The sequence below is a fragment of the Falco rusticolus genome, chromosome 4 (assembly GCF_015220075.1).
Source record: "Falco rusticolus isolate bFalRus1 chromosome 4, bFalRus1.pri, whole genome shotgun sequence".
Lineage (NCBI taxonomy): Eukaryota > Metazoa > Chordata > Aves > Falconiformes > Falconidae > Falco > Falco rusticolus.
The window spans coordinates 87,036,248-87,058,392 of record NC_051190.1 but is presented as its reverse complement, the minus strand read 5'-3'; the positions used below and the strand labels follow the sequence as shown (position 1 = coordinate 87,058,392).

Here is a 22,145-nt window from a genome sequence, read left to right as displayed (position 1 = left end):
AAACCCCAAAACAAAACAGGAGGGAGACATGAATGGTAAGTAAGATAAAACCTCACCCAGTCCATGACATTAAAACAATTTATAGAATTTAAACTTCTTTTACAAGTCTACAGAAAAAACCAAACCAAACCAAAACAAACAAAAACAAACGAAAAGCAAAAGCAGTTTCTTCCTTTTCTCTTGGTGCTACAACCGTTGAGTTTATTGCTCAGTTTGCAGCTTTATGAGAGGTTACTGGATTGCTCTGAGTGTTTATCATAGACAGTGCAGGCAACCTTCCTCTTGAAAGTAAAATAATGCACTGTGCATAGAACAATAGTTCCCAGGCAAACAGCAATATTGCAGGTGACTTGCCTTCCCCCCCCACCCCCAACCCCCCACCCCCCGCCCCATCCTTTTTCTTTATCAGGTCTTTTGAAGTTCTAAGAATCCGCTGGGCAAAATGAGAAAAGGACAAAGAACAATTCTTCCTCTAAATGTGGAATGAACTGACACGGTATTTCAATCAGTGGCTCTAAAGAAAATATCCCCATCAAGCCTGGGAACTGATACAAAAAATGTACTTTAAGGGCTTCTGGGGTCACTCTTCCCCGCCACCCCCCCCACTCCCTCCACCCCGCCCCGATTACTTCCTCTCTCCCCCTTATACATATATATATATATACATATATCCTGATACACCCAAGATCACATAGCAAAACCAGATACATCTTTTGTTTACAGTGGAGGCTTAATACCTTCAGCTTGATGGACTCCTTTGTGATTGTTTCAGCTAAAATATGATTGCTAATACTAGTAACAGCCAAGCATGCACCGCAGTCTTCATCTACCCTTTAACACATGTTGTCACAGATGTCAGATGTCTTCTACATAGGACTGCACTGATTCAGAAAAAAAACCATAATTCAGGAGAGTCCTATAATTTAGGAAGAAAAGCAAAGCACTCTCTTCAAGAGCTAAGCCGTGTTAGGTACAGAGTGAAATACATTGGGCTGGTCAGCACTGGGGTGATTTCATCTTCATGGCATTGTACTGAGGGCTGAGTCATTACTTTTTAAGTTAGCACACAAATAAAAGGAGGAGGAGAAAATAATTGGCAGCTGAAAGTTCTGCAGTGCACAGTACACTGCCCTTACCTGACAAGCTGTGACAGTAAGGTCATTTACTTTAAAGTTAAGACCATACGTTTTTCATTCAGACTAAAAATTCTGTGTGTTTCTAGACAAGACATAGCAGACATTGTTGTTCCCAGTCCCTTCATTTGTCACTCACACTAATCATGACGTTTAATAACATAAAGAATACACATATGCTGGGAATTATATTTTAAATCCTCTGCATCATAGGAAAAAAACCCCATATATCCACATTTTCCTGTTCTAATTCATTAGTCTCTCAGATATTTCTTAGAATACTCCAGAAATACCAGGGTGTTTCCAACAATAGCAGGAATATCCCAGACAGTAATAACTTCAGATACCTAATTCTGATTTTTCCAGCACTGTTGTTGGGTGATTCTGTAACTTACAGAGATCTGGATGAGACCAGCTGCTTGTGACTGGCTGGAATTGAGGTCAGGTAAACACAGGGAAGCCTGAATGGCAACAGAAGTGAGGTAGGCAGCAGGATGAACACTCACATTTTGTTTCACAGTTTTTTACAGATGATATTAATAAACAAGGATAACATCTTGTCAGCACTGTCCCCTCTGAGCTCAATCATTCCTGCTAGCACTGAAAGATGAATGAACCTGAAGTCAAATGGAAATCATCTTCATCTTTAGCAGGTTGCTAGAATTCAACCATTTTTACATATGCAGCAAGGTAAAAGACACTGTTCATGTTGCATGAAGAAGTACAGATTCCCATTTCCTCACCCTCAGCTGTGCGGGTTTTTGTATTGCTTGCAGGATGAAAAATCATAGCAACTGCAAAATAAGCACATGGGACTGAATATATAACACCAAGTAAGAAGGTGTCATTTTAATAAAGATAAGGCAGGCTACCACTTATTTCATGTCAAAAAGCAATGTCCACATTTTCTTGTGTTTTCAGTTTTGGAGAAATCTAAGACTCAGCTCCTCAGCTGTTTGGTCACTGCCCTGAACCACAAGCACTAAAGGAAGTGCTTTCTTTAATGTCAACGAGTGGGATGACAGCTAAACATCAAGTGGCATCAGCTTCTTATAAACAAAGCCACAATCCAGTCCCAAAGGTGAATAGTACAGAAGCAAGAGAGAAAATAGCAGTAATGATTGCAAGTTTCAGGATTCCCCAAACTCTTAGTGCCCTCAACCTGTGTTAGTAGTTCAGGCTGCAGATCTGTCAGGTCCCATGAGCTACACAGATGTAGCCAGTTGTCAGAGCTTGCATGGAACATCTCGAAAGGAGCAGCAGCAATCTGGGAGATCCTGGGTTTGCCCAGCTGCTGGAGGAGAGCTGTCAGCTGTGGGCTATGCATTAGCAATGCAATCCAAATATTAGGGAGAGCTCCAGGGCAGCAAGTACTGTCCTCCAAAGGCTACATAAATGCAGTAGCCTGAACACTTATTGTGCAAGAGATGCTATGCCCTTCACTTGCCCTCAAATTAACTTTTAAATCACTCACATTAGTCTTATATACATATTTATAATAGTGTGAACACTGAGGAAAAAACTAGCCCTTTTGTGTTAGTAGACAACCTTATCTAATACAGCCCTAGAGTCCTATGGTAGTACTGAGGCACCAGAAAAGGCAAATTTGGAAGGTGCTACCTAGCACATCTGTAGCATGGCCAAGTGCTGGCTGGAGCTCATCTCTCTGTTTTATCATTTCCATCTCCCAAACTCTTAATCTGTTGTTCTCAGTAACAAAAACATTCAGCCTCCTCCCGTGGGAGAAGCAGAACAGAGGAGTGCATAATGGACAAACACAAGGTGTATATAGTTTCTATAAAACAAAATATAGAGCAGGTTATAAAAAAAAGAGGACAGAATTAACTTAATGGGAAGATTCAACATTTTTTTGGCATGCAAACTCTGTTTCAATATTGCACACCAGTTACAGCTGATGAGCACAGCTGGGAAATGCAGAACAGGCAGCAGCCTATTTAATACCCACTCACTGGACCCTTTTCCCTACTAGACTAGTTTTAATGGCCAAACTATAACTAGTAGGAATGAACTACCTGGCTTCTGGCTATTTGCTTTTCTGCTGCTGAAAGTTTCAGCTCAAATCTATCAGTCATTCAGAAAAAAAGTACAACCAGCTGTATTAAATCCAACATTTTCCAAGGTCTGAATGCCTGGCTTTCTGTCTTTAGTGTTCCTCTTCACACAGATTTTCATTCTGTGCCATTACGTACTGTCACAGCGCTAGAACTAGCTAACTTTTGATTGATTGGCATTAGCTGAATGCTAGGTGCCAATGTCAATGTACAGAGGAACTGTGAAAGGTAACCCTAAAAACCTGCAAAAGACTGCCTGCATTTGTAAGAGTACAAGAAAAACAACCACATGAAGTAATGCAAGTTGTCAGCTAAACTTGCCTGCCTTCCCCCACAAAGCTGGTTTATTAAGCATAACTAAAAAATAATTTTTGATATTTCAACTTTTATACAGTAGACAGATGTAATTACTGCACAAAGTTATAACATAAAAAACAATTACTAATTGTGTTTTCCACTTTGTTATTTCCAAGATGGCCTTTAAGCTCTGAAGATGCTGAATTACACTTTTCAAAGTGGTGTGGCCTAATTCCACAAAATTTCCTCAATTTCTAAGAAATTGAGGCTCATCGTCTTTTTCAGATGCCATACAAAACAGTGGGACATCATGAGTCCTACTAGATATTTCTCTGTTCTTTTTTTTCTTTTCTAGTTTCATGTAAAACAAACCAGTATGTTTTACTGTTAAACACAGGCCTCTGTATTTTAGCAAAAATTTCTGGTTTGCCAGGTACTGCTTAAACATGTGGCTACACCATATAAACACTTGGGTGTTTTTTGTGCAGTCAGTCAGTCTGGTTAAACTGGAAATTTTCCAGACATACATATATATATATATATATATATATATATATGTATATGTATGTATCTTGGATGTTTATAGTCATGCATGTTTTTATTGCAATTTCTATAGTCCTTCCAGTTCTTTTAGTCTTTTAGGTATTCATATTTGATCCCTTTTATTTCTTTAGGATACATCTACATAACACTACAAATAGTAAGTAAATTTAATCCAAATGTAATCAAGTAAAGTCAATGCTAAATTCTCAGGGTTTTTTTTGTTGTTTTGTTGTGTTGGTTTTGGGGGTTTTGTTTTGGTTGTTTGTTTTATCTGTTTTGGGTTTGGGGTTTGTGGGGGGTTTTTGTTTGGGTTTTTTTTTCCCTACAGAGAATGTGTAACCTAGTCACTTCTGATCACATAACACCTCTATGGAAACTCCAGTTGCTGCCTAGATGAGAATGTAATGGTAAAAAAATATCCAAAGACATTGTTAGCAGCTTCTAATGAAGGACAGGAGAAGCCAGTGCCATGTAAGTGGCCAGCTGTCTTGGCATCAGCAGCTGTTACTGGCAGCACACAAGGTTAAAATCCAGATGTATTTCCCAAAGTGCCTCAGGTAGTCAGGAACGGAACCATCAGCAATTTCAATGGGAATTAGTATATATTATACTTAAGCCTTGACATCTATCAATAGCTCTGGGAGCCTCTGACATCCTGCTAAATCTGGCTGCAAATGACCTACCTGTCATTGCCACAGCCAGGGGCCAGCATTTCAATGCCCATCCATATTCCTGTCACTCAACTCATGTCAAGCTGAGCCTGTTTAATCGGCTTTTCCCAGGACCTGAAACTTTCTTCTGAAATCCCCACTGAAGTATTATGAAGGGAAGGGGTGATGTAGCCTGAAGAGCATTCTGGCAAACACCTCACAAAAATGAAGAAGTTGTGCAGGCTCTGGAGAAAGAAACTTTAATTTCCAAACTGTGACAGAGGATAAACAAGCAAATGAGGCTCCCTCCTTCTGTGTTCATTGCTGGTTTTGTCCATTTGTCCAAACCACTGTTACTTTAAATTCTCTTTAATCCCTTTTGATCATCTTTAGGGCCACGAAGTAGTTGAAAGTTTAGCAGACACACCAATAGTCAGCAGTGACATCTCTGCCCTACTTTGTAACCTGAAGTGCATCCACATCAGGAAAAAAAGCTGCTTATGTCACCTTTTCCTAGTAAATCCATGCACAGGATTGTATTATGTCTTCTCACATATTGTAGCTGCTACATAAGAAAAATTAAGGAGACTGTAGAAACTTTGAGCCTCCCCACCTCCCGCTAACAAAACCTTGGCTTACGGGGCCAATCTCAGTGTTAACTGACTTTACAATCAAAAGACAGCAGCAACCATTTGTTTGGGTTTTTTTTTCTTTTTTTTTTCCCCCAAAAACCTTACATTTTATCTAAAATTACTCATTTGAAGAAGATTTTGTTTACCAGTAACCCAGAGAATTTCTTGCTACTAATAACAGCAGCCTCAGTAGAGTTTGTTTTCTCAAGACTGAGGCAACTTGACTTTGAATGTCAGCTGTACACCCTTTAATGAGCGATTTTTATTACCAAGCAAAACTAATCTTTTTCTTTATAATCTTATTCACTTACCTCTGAATTAATTTCATTTTGGACAGAAATCATGGTTAATTTGGGACTAAGGTTCATTTTGGTATATTGCTCTTGGTGAAGCTCTTCCTGCCCGTGGTTTTATTTCTTTATCATGACAAAATGGTTACTTAATATTTAAATTGCAGCAGCAACAGGGGCTTCTCTTAAAAATCAGGTTATATTTTAGATGATGTGTGCAAATACACATACATTTGAATTTCATCTCTCATATTCCCTGCCAGTATCTACTGTTTGGCTTCTCTACCATCTGAGCCTGAACCGACACTTTAGGCATGCACTAAATAGCTCTACAACTTGCAGAATGCTTTTTTTCTATTTTACTCAGACAGACAAGGTGTAAAGTTGCTCAGTGAACTTTTTAAAAGCATTAACAGAAAAACCATCCAGGTTTATCAAGCCTACAGTGTGAGCAAGTCTCTGGGAAAAATTACTTTGTAACTGAGTCCATTATTACAACAGCTGGTTCTGTACAAAATCACTGATATAGTTGGTTAAATAAAATCAAATCAAACACAGAATTTAGGAAAGACAAATACTTCAAGCCACTTAAAAATCTTTAATTTGTCCCCTGTACCTATCATCATGATACAGTCCTTGACTGGTCGCTGATTATTATTTTTTCCAGAGGGCTCCAGTATAATTCAATACAGGAGGCAGACAATACTCATTTAGTAAAACAGAGCTCACTGTCCTAATCTACTCTCATGCTTCAATATGTGGACCCTATTTTATATTTAATGTGTATTTCAACACTTTCTATAAAGACTGCATTTTCTCTTTGGCTTTTCTATAATCCTCATTACTAGAGTAGATGATTGCTTCATAAATCTACCTATCTTTGCAATACCTCCACGAGGTGGGTATCTGGCATCACTTCCTTTCTACAGATTGGATGTTAAGGCTGAAAGATGTTATAGTTAAAAGCAGACATACATTTTTAGTGCTCAATCGCAGATGCCTACAGGCATTTTTTGTTGGTGGTGCTTTGGAGGACAGCATTAGATACATTCAGAAAGAATGATCACTTACCCCGGTGGCAGCTCTGAATGTTTAGTATTTCCACAAACTGGACCTCTGGGTTTCCAGTTAGGTATCCAGAAAATTAGGATCAAACTGACTGCTCTGTGAAGAAAAACCTTATGCAACTTGGCAGGCATCACACAGGAATGTGGTTTCAGAGGCAGTTAGAATCTAGTTCTCCAGGGAAGCATTCTCCTGCCTTTGCTCTAGATCATTCCTCAAACTGCAATTCCCTTCTTAATTTCTAAATTATTTCAATCTTCTATGATAAAAATTGTATACAATATTCTACTTACACTACATCATTCTGATTTGGCCTGAGTCGCCCTTCAATGACTCCCCAATCTTCTTTCAAGAGTGCTTCAAAATCTGAATCTCTGCTCTGAATCTCTTTTCTTCACCTTTCCCACAATTTCCACTTAGCAGACTTCATTTCCCATTCTACTCTACCTTTTCTAGTGTAGCTGTTGTTCTAGCTTGCCAGCTACTGCCCACCGCCCCCTGTGCCAGCGCCTCTCCCTCCACCAAAGAAAAAAATCAGACAAAACCTTTTCCTACATTGTCTGGGCAGGAGCAGGAAATCCCTGCAGGCATACCACAATGAAATGCTGTGCTCCCAGCTATGGCCAAGATGTGCAGTTACTGCAGAAGTCCCACCTGGCCTCTCAGCCCTAGTATGGCATTTACACAGCTCTTCTGTTCTAGGGGACTGTAAGTTCTTGGAAAATAAGTTGTGCTGATGAGCTAGTGACAGCTGTGGCAAGCTGCTTTGTCGGTCTGTGAGCTGAGATGCGTCTGCTCATCAGAAGCTGCAAAGATCCCTCTCTAATAGTAATTCCCACACTGTGCTGGCATAGCCATATAAGTCTGTTACAAAGGCTTATGAGTGTCCGTGTCATGATGCCTGGATTTTAGTCCTGGTTCTCTCAGTTAGTCCTTGCCTGGGGATCCTTGCATCCTGCTCCCCTATGTACTACAGTAATGCTCCCAATATTCCTAAGCTAACACTTTTTTACCTCTAAGGATGAGAAGACATACTATAGTTTATGCAAGAGTTGGAATATGTGAAGTTGTACACGCGAAAGCAAGGTTTGAATGGATGTGAAGGATGCAGGCCTCATCACCGACTGGATGCCTCTCCGAGCCTCCTATAGTGGCCTCTGTTCTCTTCAGGCTCCCCTTGCTGCCACTGGCTGAAGCCACCTACTCATGGCAACTCTCCAAAAGCGCTGCTGCAGATACCGTGCTCCAAACCAGGAGCTGTCTTGCTGTCACCAGAGTGGAGCACAGACATGTTGGTGGCCCTGGTTAACATCCTGCCCCCAGTAAGGGGGAACCTTTGGGGGAACCTCCGAAGCCAGTGAGGTCTCCTCACCTCTGGAGCTCACTTGCTTTTTATCCATCCATCAACCTGGCTACAGAAAACTCTCAGCTACGGTTCCTCAAAATAATTCCAAATGCCAAAAGGTATGGGTTTGGAATGGGCTAGATTCTGCCAAAACTAAACTGCAAAAATGAATATTGAACAAAGTGTTCTTAAAGACTATAATGAGGCTTTCACTTCTTGTGATTTACACACACCAGAGACTAAAACTGTTGTATAACTATTTTTCATAAATTGTCCTGTGATATACAGTATTTTTCCTGAAAAAATCAGATACATATCCAGAGAAATACCATATAAATCCCTTCTTGTTTGAAGTTCTGAGAAAAATGTTGTATATCTATTTAGGCAGTAATTTTATTTTAGATTTTTTAAAATCTTATAATTACATTAATCTGCTTATTAATAGATTCCATATAATCTCTGCGCTTATAGGGGGTGTAAAGATTACAGAGAAAGACCACTGAGTGAACACCACTTATTACATTATCATCTCTGACTCTTAGAGAAGCCACAACAAGAGATCAAAAGTCAATGCGATTTCCCCCCATGCTTTTCCCTTGGCGTAAAAGAAAACAGTCAACATATGGTAAAGACTATCATTCATGGATACGCATCCAGTGCCTCAAGCAATGAAAAACATAAGTGCTCCTAATTCTGCCATTATTGTAATTATCATTACAAAACCTTCCTTTTATCGTTACCATTTTGACACAGAACCAAACCTCCCTCCTGCCACACTGCTCTAGTGCCTATGTTTGAGTGATTGTCTTCTGGCTTCATATCCTTCACTCTCTAGATAAATCTAGTTCTGAAGTTTGGCACCACGTCCGATTCCTCTGACTTCTCTACCTCTATAGTATTCTATGGTTCACCCCATACCATTGCTAACAGCGTACTGGCATGACAATTTCAAAGCTAAGGGTGGCAATATCTGTGGCAATGTTTGATTTCTCATGTCCCAATCTATCATTTTTGCAGGGCCTGTAAGATTCCCTTTGTTACTCTAAATTTTTTATTTTCCATACTTTCTTCTTGCAGATGACACGAGACTGGGAGGAGTGGCTGCTATGCCTGAGGGTTTTGCTGCCATCCAAAGGGACCCTGACAAGCTGGATAGATGGGCTTACAGAAAGATCATGAAGTTCAACAGGGAGAAGTGTGAAATCTTGCACCTGGTGAGGAAACCCCCCATGTGTCAGTGCGTGCTGGGGCTGCCCAGCTGGGACACAACTTGGCAGAAAAGGCCCTGGGGGTCCTGGTGGCTGCCAGGTTGAACACGAGCCAGCAATGTGCCCTTGCGGCCAACAAGGCTAATGGTATCCTGAGCTGCCTTAGGCAAAGTATTGCCAGTGGACAGAGGGAGGTGATCCTTCCCCTCTACTCAGCACTGCTGAGGCCACACCTGGCGTGCAGTGTCCACTTGTGGGCTCCCCAGTACAAGAGAGGGGTGGACATACTGGAGAGTCTAATGAAGAGCCACTAAGACGATTACGGGACTGGAGCATCTCTCTGTGAAGTGAAGCTGAGAGAGCTGGGACTGTTCAGCCTGGAGAAGAGAAGGCTCAAGGGGCAGTCTCATCAATGTGTATAAATAACTGCTGGGAGGGTGCAAAAATAACAGAGCCAGGCTCTTTTCAGTGGTGCCCAGTGGCAGGACCAGAGGCAATGGACACCAACTGAAACACAGGAGGTTCTCTCTGAACAGGGAAAACTTCTTTACTATGAGGGTGACCAAGCACTGGCACAGGTTGCCTGGGGAAGCTGCAGAGTCTCCATCCTTGGAGATATTCAGAAGCCCTCCAGACAAAGCACTGGGCAACTGTCTGTAGGTGTCCCTGCTTCAGCAGGGGGTTTGCACTAGATGAGTTCTAAGTCCCTTCCAGACTCAACTACGCTGTGATTCTATGGCTCTGTGATTCTCCCTACTCTTTTTTTTTTTAAATCTCTGACATATCATTAAAGTTCTGTAGCTCTATATTCATTAGTAGATGTATGAATTTCTCAATTATCACAAACTGGTTTATGAGCCACTATTGATTCAGTTACCAACAGGTTGCTATTAATGGGAAGAGTGTTCATAAAAGTATGGTCCCCACTGGTCACCGAATATTGCATACCATATGAAATATGATGCTGCCTGTTGTGACAGACAGAAACAGTTAAAGCTTACAAACGAAGTGCTCTAAGAGCACAGAGAGTGTCTCACAAAATGATGATGAGCTTTACGAAGTAGTTTCATTGTCAGAGTATTTATGGGCAATATCAGAAACACAAGTTTAATTCTCTGTTCTGCCTGAAGGGATTTAAACCCACATCAATTACCTCGCAGCACACTGCCCCTTACCCAGACGTAAAAGGGGTAGGACTTCCTCAGTCCCTCTGTTAAAATTTTTCCACCTGGGATGAATTAATAACTATTTATTAGGGAAGAAACTAGGACCAATTCTCCCTGTCTCATCCCAAAAGGCCTATAGGTTTGTATTCTCAATCAACAGGCCAATGAATATTTAATTGTCTCATGCAAAGTGCAATACCTTCCTCTGAAATACAGAGCCTCATTCCATATTACACTTTAAGCCTCGCTCTTAACACATTTTTCTCATGAATATGTATAATGGGGGTTGGAGTCACTAGATGAATGATTTCAACTCTCTCTCTCTCACTCTGTAAGTAAATGCAGCAATAGTACTCCGAAAGAGAAAGGAAAAAAAAAAAAAAAGAAGTTGCAGAGATAAAATTAAATACTGTACTGTAATGTAACTGAATATGACAGAGGCAAAGTTGCACAGGCAGTCAACATGCTGCCCTTTTCTATAAGGACTTGCAAGTTTAGCATCCTTTTCTATAGCTCAGTTAACTTGAAAATGTAAATAATCTCCTTATATTTGACAGTCACAGATACCATGGACAAAATGGAAATGAAGAGATAGGTAGACACTTTGCAGGAGGGACCATAATTATTTTTGCCCTTGTTCTTTGGTAAGAAAGGAAATACACAAACAGAAGACATTCAACGTAAGGGCAGTGCTGTAAAAGTTACGAGATTCTGGTCATTCTTACCCTGCCTTCTTGCAAACCACTCACCATTGCTTATAATCGGCGTCACAGTTGCAGTAGTACTTGGGATCTGTACAGTTGCGTTCGATGCCGCAGGCACATTTTTGAATGCCGGGTCCTGATCCGCCCCAGTAGTAGTGCTTCTCATTGGCTTTTCCAACCCACCAGGTATATGGATTCCCTTCTGCAAGAAATTAAAATGCAAGGTTACAATGCATCAGAGAGGTAGGGCTCCAGAATGCATTAATTGAGCTCAGATGTTTAATATGCAGATGTTAACAACACATAACTGGACAGCCGTCCTACAATTTTGTCAAACACACACTTTCATTATTATTGAGAAATTCAAAGGACTCTGCCAGGTAAACAAAACATCTTTTCTGTATTCACATGATTCATAATGATTGAAATTAATTAATCTTTTTATCTTGTATGCTTGTTGTTTAGCTTTTTAATTGTTCTCAGTTTATATAATGAAAATACATGGGCAGGTTCCATAATTATTTTCAATTAATTTCAAGTTTATATAGCAGGCTATCAGATGGATTATTCAATATTTGACCACATATGCTGCACATAAAGATTAATTCATTTTATCTTTTATTTTTTCATAAAAACTTTGAATTGGAAATTAATCTGTCTTCAATAGAAAACAAACATGATCATCATGCTCTCTCCAGCTGGTCCAAAGCAAAGTGTAAAGAGATATTATACAACTCCTAAAGCATCTTAACTATTTCTTAAAAATCTATGTATTTTTTTTTATTTAATACTTGAGCAAAGGTGATTTGAACTTTGATATAATCACATTTCTTGGCATTGGGTCTGTAATTTGATATTTTCATATACTGCTCCAAGTTTATTTCTAGTACTTTTTGGACTAACTAAGCCTCTTATGTATAAATAAATAAATGAACTCCCTCTACTTTAATTTCTAATTTGAAAAAACACCCTTACTGAAAAGTTTTTTATTCCTCCAGTTCAGCAAAGCACTTAAATATGTGCTTAACCTCATACCCATGTAAATAACTCAATCATTCTCAATGTACTTGTCTTCATGATTTTTCACATTCAGAAAACATGACTGAACTCAGCCTATAAACGTGTTTCCTTAAAAATGTCTTTTTCCCTCATCCAACCTGCTGCTGGTATTTCCTCATTTAATCAAACAAAGCTATTTGCATGGAATTCACTTATTAATCATTTTTACAAGTAAAATCCTACATAATAGATATTCTTCTTTTCATAATTTTCTATTAGTGCATCTCACTTGTACATCTCCAAAAACTACATCCATAATCCTAAAAATAGCCATTTCAAAATTACATTTGATCATCTAGACCATAAATCTACTTATCCCAGACATATGTTTGAAGTAATTCATACGGAATGCTAAAAAAAAAAAAAATCCCAGACACGGAGAGAACAACTAAATAACTGCATACGTTAAAAAACTGCCCAACCCACAAAAGACACAGCTCTCTGAAAACATGTGCTTTGTTCAATGCTTTTGAATTGTTAAACATTGTGTAAATAACGCTACTGAAAATAGGATAATGTGAAAAATTCGTGGTGGCTGAAGCTTTTATTAGATGTTACGATGCTGCACAGTATGACCATTCAGCTCTGGTGCTAATGCAATGGGTATGATAACAGTGTGCCGTGATTCTGGACTTTAAATTGGTCATTTTAGTTTCTGTGACTCAACCACCACAGAACTGAGTGCTGCCTGTTGAAGTGTGTGCCATGTGAACGCTGCAGCAGCATCGCCAACCTGCAACACAATCTATTAGATACGGGAGTACGTAGCCCTGGCTTCCAAAAGATTATTTGAAAAGCATTTAAGGGTAAATGTTACCTTTCCACAGTGAGTGATAGAAGGGCTTTTATTGATACAGGATCCAACTACAGCATTAATGATATTTGAAGCTCCTATTGTAATTCTCCGCCCCCCCCCCCCCCCCCCCCCCCCCCCATCTTTGAAGTTAGTGTTTATGCTGCAGTGGAAATACCGTAGTTTTGACTGTTACTCAAAATTCTCTTTGTTTACACCTTTCCTGTCAAGTGAAGGATTGCACGATCCAGTCAGCAAGCACTCCACCAGGAAGCTAAACTGCTAATTAAAGCACCAGAGGAAAATGAATGACTTAGAATTGTCAAAAGGAGGATAAAAAATTCAGAAGCAGGTAGAAATGATTAAAGCAGATGACGGTGATAGCAGAATTATGGACTATGGCAATGGGTGTCACAGACCGCTATGACAGACACAAACAGGGCATGTTTTAACTCATTTAAATGGCAAATGGCATACAGTTTTAAACCCAGAATGCATTCTAGCGTAGCCAGAGCCATTTTTCACATCTATTGTTTTCCACATGCACATACACTAGTTAGGGATCTGGCCCCATTTGGATGCATGCCTCCTCACTCTGAAGACAAGACCTATCCATAGGCCTGGGAACACAAATTAATTGAGGAAGATAGTAACATGCATGATTAAATTTCCAGAAAGCTCAAGGAAGGAACATAGGATTTTAGTGGGTTTACATTCAATACCAATTCTGCCAGCCACCCCCACAACCAGCAATTCCTTTGTGGACACCTCCAGCAGTCTGTATCTGCCCAGCATGTTGTGCCAGGGCTTGCACCAGAGGGGTTCTTGGCAGACAGCTCTCATTAGCTGGTTTTCCATTAGCACATAATGCCATGCACTGGAATAGGATGAGCCTCATGCCAGACCATCGTGCACCACAGTGGCCGTACAAGAGGTTCTGGAGGTCCTTGATAGCCTATGGTTAATAAAAGAAAAAGGTGAGGAGACGCAGTTGTGCCTCATTTGCTCTGTGCCAGCCAAATGACAACAGCCCTTTGGGGCCTGCCTTCCTCTCCATGTCAGCCAAGAAAAAGATGAGCAGCATTTTGCCTAGAGTTCATAAGCTCCAAATCAGGAGTGCTATGCAGATACACTGCAGACACTGCTGTGGCTGGGCATAACAAACAGCAAAACCCTGCACTGGGGAGACTTGAAGAATAGAAAAAAAAAAAAAAAAAAAAGCTAGGAGAGAGAAGGATGCATCAGGCAGGTAAAAAAATATTTAGCAATAGGACCACTCTTTCCCTCTTGTGCTTCACCCTCTTTTATAGACTCCTTTTGAGGATGTGAACCCTTCTGCTTTTCTGCTTCAGAGCCCTTTGCTTTTTTTTTTTTTTTTTTTTGCTTTGGAAGCTGTTGGAAAGGGCTGATCCAAGTAGAAGTAGTAGTACACTCCAACACGAAGGTGGATCATTAACATATGTAATTCTAAGCATCAGGCTATTTTATCATATATGATTATTCTGCAAAAAATATCACTACTAGTGGTCTTATGACGTTAAAAGTATATAAATTTAGTTTAAGGACAAAAACCTGTGGAGGGCAAAAGTTATACATAAAAGTTATCAAGTGTATTGTGATGACAAGTAATACCAGAAGATATTTCCTCTGGTTTTGAAGTTTTGTTTACCATAGGAACAAATTTTCAGTCACAGGATAGCTTTTTTGTTGTCATTGACTGATTGGTTTCCTCCTCCCAAGCTTTTGTGGACAAATTGCATTAAGAGAAGAAGGAGTGGAAGGGATACTCTCCCGCCTGCCTTGGGATTTTGGTTAGAATCAAGTTTTGATGCCGAACTGCTCTTTGGGCACAAACCAGCTTTCCTTCGAGGGCTGCTGTGGGAAGTGTTTAAGTTTATGTGTACTCAGTTACGACCAGGATGCCTTTCTGTTTCCCTTCTTGAAAAGAAGCCATTTGCAAGGTGTTGTGTGGTTATTACTCAGTCACTCAGCAGAAAAGTCATGATGGTATCAGAGTATGATATGGATACCAAGAAAACGGACAAAGATATTCAGCTTTTAGGAGGTTCATTACCCTGACAAAGTTAATAGCTGTGGGGTGAGAACAATCTTCTAAGGGTGAAATGACTGATCTTATTTTAACAGGGCATGTAGACATATGAGAAGAGCCAGAACATCAAACTGTATTTTTAGTGATTCAGGTCTCTGTCTGACATACACACACACTAGCCTGTAACACTTACATGCAATACAGTTAACAGTGGTTGCAAGGGATTAGCAGTGGTGGACTTTCATTATAGTTAAAGCAAAATATGAGTTCTTATTTAAATCAATGTGCGATGGTAGCTCAGATCTGCAGTTATTAAATCAAAGCAGGTAAAGAATCTGCTCATCAGTGTTTTCTATCAAGAAGACATCCCTCTCTACAGAATATTCAGAAAAAAGTAAAGGACTAAGGGAACATCTTTGTAAGCTCACAGATCTCTGAGTGTCATAAAATAGATTCTTTTTCATCTCATAAACATATCTTTGTGTTTTCATTTCATTTGATAGAAAAACATATCCAACCAAAGTTAATGTAGTATGAACAGAACTCTTTAACAGTCAATAATGTATTTCTAACATATCCAAAGTGTCTCAAAACGTGTAACTTTTGAAACACACTTTGTACTGAGTATTTAGGAAAACCAATTGGTTTTGTTATTTTTAAATGCAACTGATTAATAAAAATGGTGTTACTTCCAACATTTTAGGGCTGCTGTTTCCCAGCAGTAGGGTGCTGGTAGCTGAAGCTGCAATGCTGAGAGACCTGAGGCTAGGGAACAGGATGGAGCGGCCAGATGCTGCCCCGCACTGGGTGCTCAGCCGGACCCGCTCACCACACAGCCCCCAGCAGAATAATGATGTTATTTCGTATTTGCAAACTACCTGGAGAAGGTAAATGCTTCTCTTTCATTCACCATCTCCTCCCCGTAGCAGATTTTCATCCAGTCTCTTCGTTCTCCCATGTTTCTCAAGGAGGCCATTCAGGGCCCAGTGGAGGCCCGTGGGCAGTGGAGGCCACCCGGCAGCATTTCTGCTGAACCAAGGCAGCTCTCCTCCTTTCCAGCAATTACTCTTAACCACCTTTTGTAGCCTCTGGAAACAAAGGAGTGATAGCAGTGATTATCCAAGGTTCTTCCCTTGGTTCTCTGCCCCAGCTCTTTCCCATTCCCTGCACTTTATTCCGGGAAGGACAGGATCAGCAATGGATACTGGCAGCACTGCGAAGAGCACAGCCCGTCTCACCTGGATTCCCTGCCTGGCAGGGGCAACAGCAGGCAGGATTTACAGAAAAGATCTAAGCTTTGCTGTCACTTCTGGCTGATTATTTGGCACTCCCCCAGCACCCCTTCACTGTGTTAAAGATGCTAGAGGGTGTATTTCTGCCTGTTCTGCTCAGGGTCTGCTTACAGCTCCACTGCCTGTGAATTTACCTAATTCCTTCCCAAATCCTCTCCAGGTGCAGCCTCCTGCGGTGAGCCGCAGCACACTGCCACGGGCTCCGGGTGAGGATTAACCTGCTTCTGCCTGTCAGGAAATGCTCCTGACCTCTGTCTGATCCTTAAAATCAAAGAGAACGGTTTATAAAGGAAGGCTAGGAACACTGCCAAACTGAAGCCTATGCCTCAGAACCTCCCAAAAATGAGACTGGTGAAAACTGCTCATTGGGGACCCTGCCTAACTTTAACGACTCCATTTAGCTGTTCCCCTGCAAACAATTAGGTATTAATTTACTGGATTGGATAGCTTTGAAATGATTTTTTTTTTTAAATGGGACCATTCCAGTTATCCATTAATATTACAGACTCCCTAATAAATACTAAGAAATGTCAACAATCACACCATGTGTGTAATTGTTATTACTTTCAGAAAAGATTATTCTGTTCACTTCTTCACTTCTTTGTTAATGGAACAGATTAAAAAACCACAGGTTAAATAATTTGCCCTATTCTTGTATTGGCAGAATAAGCCCAAAGATATCTTTCAAAAATGTACTACAATTTTGGAAGCCCAAATTAATCACAGGTGTAGAAATGAAAGCTATTTCCCAGGGATAATATACAATGATGAAATTAATGACAGAACTTCAAAAAAAGTCAATCTGCCCATGTGGAAAGGCAGGTATAATTCTTTTATTTTTGAACGGAATTACATTCTTTGCACGTGCATTTTGTCTCAAGCTACACTGTAACTTATCTTAAATTTAGCCTCACACAACGGTAACTTGATTTTAGGTCATGGTTCATTACAGCCTGTGCAGGAATTCTATCTGATATTGCACTGCAGAAGCAGGCACTGAAAGGATAATTTTGCCACTGTTTGAAAAGTTCAGCACGCTAGTATGGCTGAGCGCTTCATGGCTTTCTCTTTGCTGCTTATCACCATCTTTTTCCTTACACCATCAGTGGTATTTATTCCACTCAGGTCAAATCATTTTTATGAACATTGTGAGCCATTTATTCTCAGCTTTTGAAGAGTTAATATTTGGAAAAAATAAGCAAACATGGTTTGATGTCTCTCATGCATCTAGTACATCCACATGTTCCAATGCAGGATCATTAAAGCCAAGGCTGCAAAAGATAGGTAGGTCTTGCTGACCCGGTTTATTCTGTGCTGATTTGGTTTTGCTCATCTTTATTATTATGTGTATGCTTAGGACCAATATGAAGCTGATTAGACACTTTGCAGGTTTGCTGGCCCTGCCTTGTGTCTCAGATGTGGCCACCTAGACTGAAGGTGCAGCTGCCGAGGAGTTTCATGGCAACAGCAAAACCTCCTAACAGAAGATACTCAACTGTAGAGCAGATTTGGCTCCTGCGTGCACCCCAGGTGGCCTGTGAGCAAGCTGTCAGTTTAAGTGATCACCCGGGAGGCCAAAATGTTTGAAACTGAGACAACAGAGCTGAGAGAAGAGCCTGGCTGGTGGGTACACTTCCAGACTTCAGTGAAAGTGCCTGTGCAGAAAGTGACTTCTTAAGTGAACCATCTAAGATAAAATGACAATTCATATATAATACCTACGTGTGATTTTACTGAGATTGTTTTTCTTTTAATATTTCCTCAGTTTTCCATTTTTTTTCAGTAATAATTCTTGCCCTCTACTGCATTGTGCAATATATACATAAGTTTAATATGTCATTTTAAAGTTAAGTCAGTTCTTATATTGCTATTGCCATTTTGTTAACCGATAAATCATTTTCCTTTGCAATTAACTAGGAAAGGTATAAGGAGTGTTTAGGATTGATGAAAAGAGTTTGCATCAGTGGTCACCATTCTACTAATAGCCAAGAATTAGCTTAGTCAAGCCCTCACAGCAACACAAATGGGGCATCTGAGCATATCGGAAACTTGGGGTAGAAGGCAGAGATTCAAAACCAAACCCACAAAAGGAAAACAATGAAAAAGAACCCTTGGCCACTTCAGAAAACTAGGCTGCCTAATTCATAGCTGCTTGTATGTTTAATAGAAATATGACCTGAAACTTTTCGTTTGTTATTTATGATAACATTCATCTGCAGGTACTTGTGTCTCTTTTAGTTCTTTTTTCATGGTGCTAGTACCCAATAAATATTTTTTTTCTTTTTTCTTTTACTGTGACTAGCCTGGAGCATTCATTTTCTTTATAAGGTCACTGAGGCGGTTGGTCTATTTGACAGTACTATTTATTTGCAAAAGCTGTGTAAACTGTGTGAAAATTAAAGATTTAAAGTCTGCCCAGAAACAGAACCCTGACATACATTATTCCTCAGCCTGCTTGTTAATATAAAAATTGATATGATTTGATGTCTAAATTCATGGTCAAGGCATTTTAATGCGAAAACACTTAGAAAGAGGTGGTGGGTTTTTTTGGTTTGTTTGTTTGTTTTCCTTTTTATGATATTCAGAAATATATCATACTTCAAAAGTATTCTATAAATGAAAAAATATTGTTAAGGTTTTAATAGAAAATGAAGAAAAATATTTGAAAATATTTGTGAAAAGCATGAAAAATGCTCTTGATGATTTTACCTTTAAATATTCAAAAGAACATTTTCAATTAAGTAGGGCTTTTTGAGAACTATTGACCAGCTGTATCTGCAACATACAATGGAGCCTACCTTTTTTTTGTCCCAGATCTCAGTAATATTAATATATCACACCCTGTTCACTGTTTTCTTAAGGGCACCTAGGAATTCATTCTTGTCCTTTTCCTCCACATCCATAAAGCACTGCATTTTGCAGTGGAGGCAAGGATGAGCATCTCCATAATGCAAAGTAGAAGAACCTCCATGATCTTCAATACCAGGAACTAGATCAGATGTTTAGATGCCCAGCCAGGAGCCCTGGCTCTCCCACGTGTCTGGGAAGAGAAGCCTGAGATCATAGACTCGCCATGCTACTCAGACTTCAATCATGTTTTGGTACGTAAGGACTGGCCTACCTGAGAAGAGCCTAATTTTTCTCACCTGTGCCCAGTAAAGACAGAGAGAAAGGGAACCTATTTATATGCTTGGGAAACAAAATTACTGCCTGCATACTGGTGCCCATGCCTCCCACTAATGGCCATGGTTGCCAGTGCATAAAAGTGTTCTCATGTGCCCGTATATTTGCCTGCTAGCTTTTCAGAGAACTTTGATCATACATTTTTATATCAATTTCAAAACATATAGCAGCAAATACAGAATACTATCCAAGATAGTAGAAATTTCATTAAAGCATCTTTTCAGTAAGGCAACAGGGGTACTCCTGGTTATTGAATCTGTTTTTGTTCTAGTATCACAACTGCTTCTTAAAATTTCATTACCTGGATCCACAAAAATGTTGGCAAAGATGACTTTTCTTTCAGAATTAGCAATTTATAAAAAAGATCAGGAGAGAGAAATGTCATATTGCTGTCCAATGGCATCTTATGAAAAAGCTGTCTGACAGCTTTATTTTGCCATTGGAGAGATTTACTCTTCGCCCTAGCTCATGAAAAGCTAGTACAGTACAAATGATTTTTCCCCTTGTCAAGACTCGTATTCCAAGCTGCAGCACTACTAACCAAGCCTGACTTGTTATTTTTCTTGGAATTAAGTCTCAGTGGTGAGATTTGGCTGGGGAAAGCAGCTGTCAGATGTCCTTGTATCCTACTATTTGCTGCATTTTAAAGCGAGTTCATTATAAAATCACAACGGTCCCTACTACCCTTAACAACGTAGTGTGCCAGGCTTGCCGGTGTTGGAATTAATTGTGTACTGTCAATTCCCTGGATCATTTAAGGCCAAAGACCAGTGTCTTTGCTTAAGGTAACGCTAAAGGGAAAAGGAAAAGTACATACTTTTCAACAATAACAAGTCATTCCAAGGATGAAAAGAACATTTACTCACAGAAGTACGCTACAAAAAGAGTTCACTACGATTCGTACTATGCGTGCTGAAAAAACGGGCTTACCTCTACCCAACCTTGATGATAAACAGCATGCATACATACATGTACCCATTACCACTGACACTCTGAGGGTTAATGCAGCTGAAGCCATAATATATTTAACTCCTTTAAAAGCCAAAAAAAAAAGCCCAGAAACTCACTGATGATATTTCAACAGCAGGAGATGCATTCTGAAGTTTTCTGTAGACACAGACTCATTTTACAGCAGAGATCCACTGGGAAGATTTCAGAAATCGTGGTTAGTAGAGCAACAATGACTACTATTATAAGCAGTATGATTTATAGGGGACTGTAAAATCAAACCCAAATTATTATACCAGACCGAGTGTAAAAAAAGGGCCATTTAAACTGGCGTGCAATACATTATGTAGCAACAGGGCAAATGCAAAAGTAAATTCTGTAAAAAATGCAGTCGATACTGGTATCACAGAATTGCATACTGTGATCACATTTTCATATGAGATCCCTTGCTGTTAATATAAAATGAAGAAAACTAAAACATTCCTTAAATAAATTAAAAAGAGCCAAATAATTTTTGGGGTCTTGCTTCGCATACCACATAGGAGTGCCTTTAACCTCTACGAAGAAGAAAATAGGTTCCATTCTTACATGTACCTCCACCATTCAGCACAGAGTGCTTTGCTAGTCCATTTTATCTGATTTGCAGTAATCACAGCCTACACGGAACTAAATATGACAACTCCTTAAGAGCTGATGCCATTATTTTGCTAACAAATGAACTAAGACTAACAAGATCCCAAGGTAAATTAAACTACACTCTGTGTGAGCAGAACTGATTAAAGCTTTTTCTGCAAGTGATCTTTCCTCAGCGGTCCCATACCTCTCTTGAGCATTTCTCTCGAACTGTTGCTCCCTGCCCCCAAGCACAACCCAGCAGTAGTCCAAGTTGAATGAAAAAAGCCATTATGAGAGCCAGAAGGACTTCAGGCTTCTCTCCACCCATGAGAACTTAATATCTGGCACTTCATATGGAACATGGACTGTGGCACAATTGGAAATTGGTTTCGGGGAGCACAAGGGCTTTCTTTTGTTGATGAGACTGTTGCAGCAGCTGCTCTTGCTGTTGATTTTCTTTCCCCACTGACCCTTGAGGAACCTCAGAACAATCAGCTTTACTTCTTTCTTTCCATTGTGCCTCCACTGCTGCACAGAGAGCCATAAATTCTTGATAAGAACACTGATATTCCTATGTCAGATCACACTATCTCAGAAAATTTGTCTCTTTTTTAGGTTTTTTTTGGTTTGGTTTTATTTTTTTCAATTACACACTGTGCATGCACGGTTTTGAAGCCACAACCAGCACTAACATATGAATAGACATCAGCCAGTTTGCATGGTAGCCATACCACTCCCAAACTGCCCACTATTCCGAATCTGGAACCTATCTGATCCTTTGGAAAGAAAAACGACACAAAACATGTATTACAGTGACTTGTTATGAGCTGTGTTCCATACAACAGCAATGGATTTCAAATGAGGAAAAAATGAGGCAACGAGCCTCAGCACCAAGGCTTACAGCAGGCCGGCTATCCAGCATATTCAAATTGAAATAAAGGAAGCTACACTACACAAAAAACATCATTCTGGGACCAATAAAGATTAAAGCTGGAGGTCCAAAACCAAGCCATCTGTTAAGTGAGGGCTATTTAGACAGAAATGGAACATGCAGAAGAATAACACTCCCAAACAAGACCTCCCATCAGAATTCATTTTCA

At 39.9% G+C, this 22,145-nt stretch overlaps 1 protein-coding gene across 2 annotated transcripts in view; it reads right to left on the bottom strand.

The window, feature by feature from the left end:
* Positions 1–22,145, bottom strand: part of CNTNAP2 (contactin associated protein 2) — a 1,157,745-nt gene that overhangs the window by 216,378 nt on the left and 919,222 nt on the right. For both annotated transcript variants that reach the window (XM_037385402.1, XM_037385403.1), the window contains one exon: positions 11,151–11,307. In XM_037385402.1, coding sequence (XP_037241299.1) covers positions 11,151–11,307 — 157 coding nt within the window. The remainder of the gene's footprint in view (positions 1–11,150; positions 11,308–22,145) is intronic.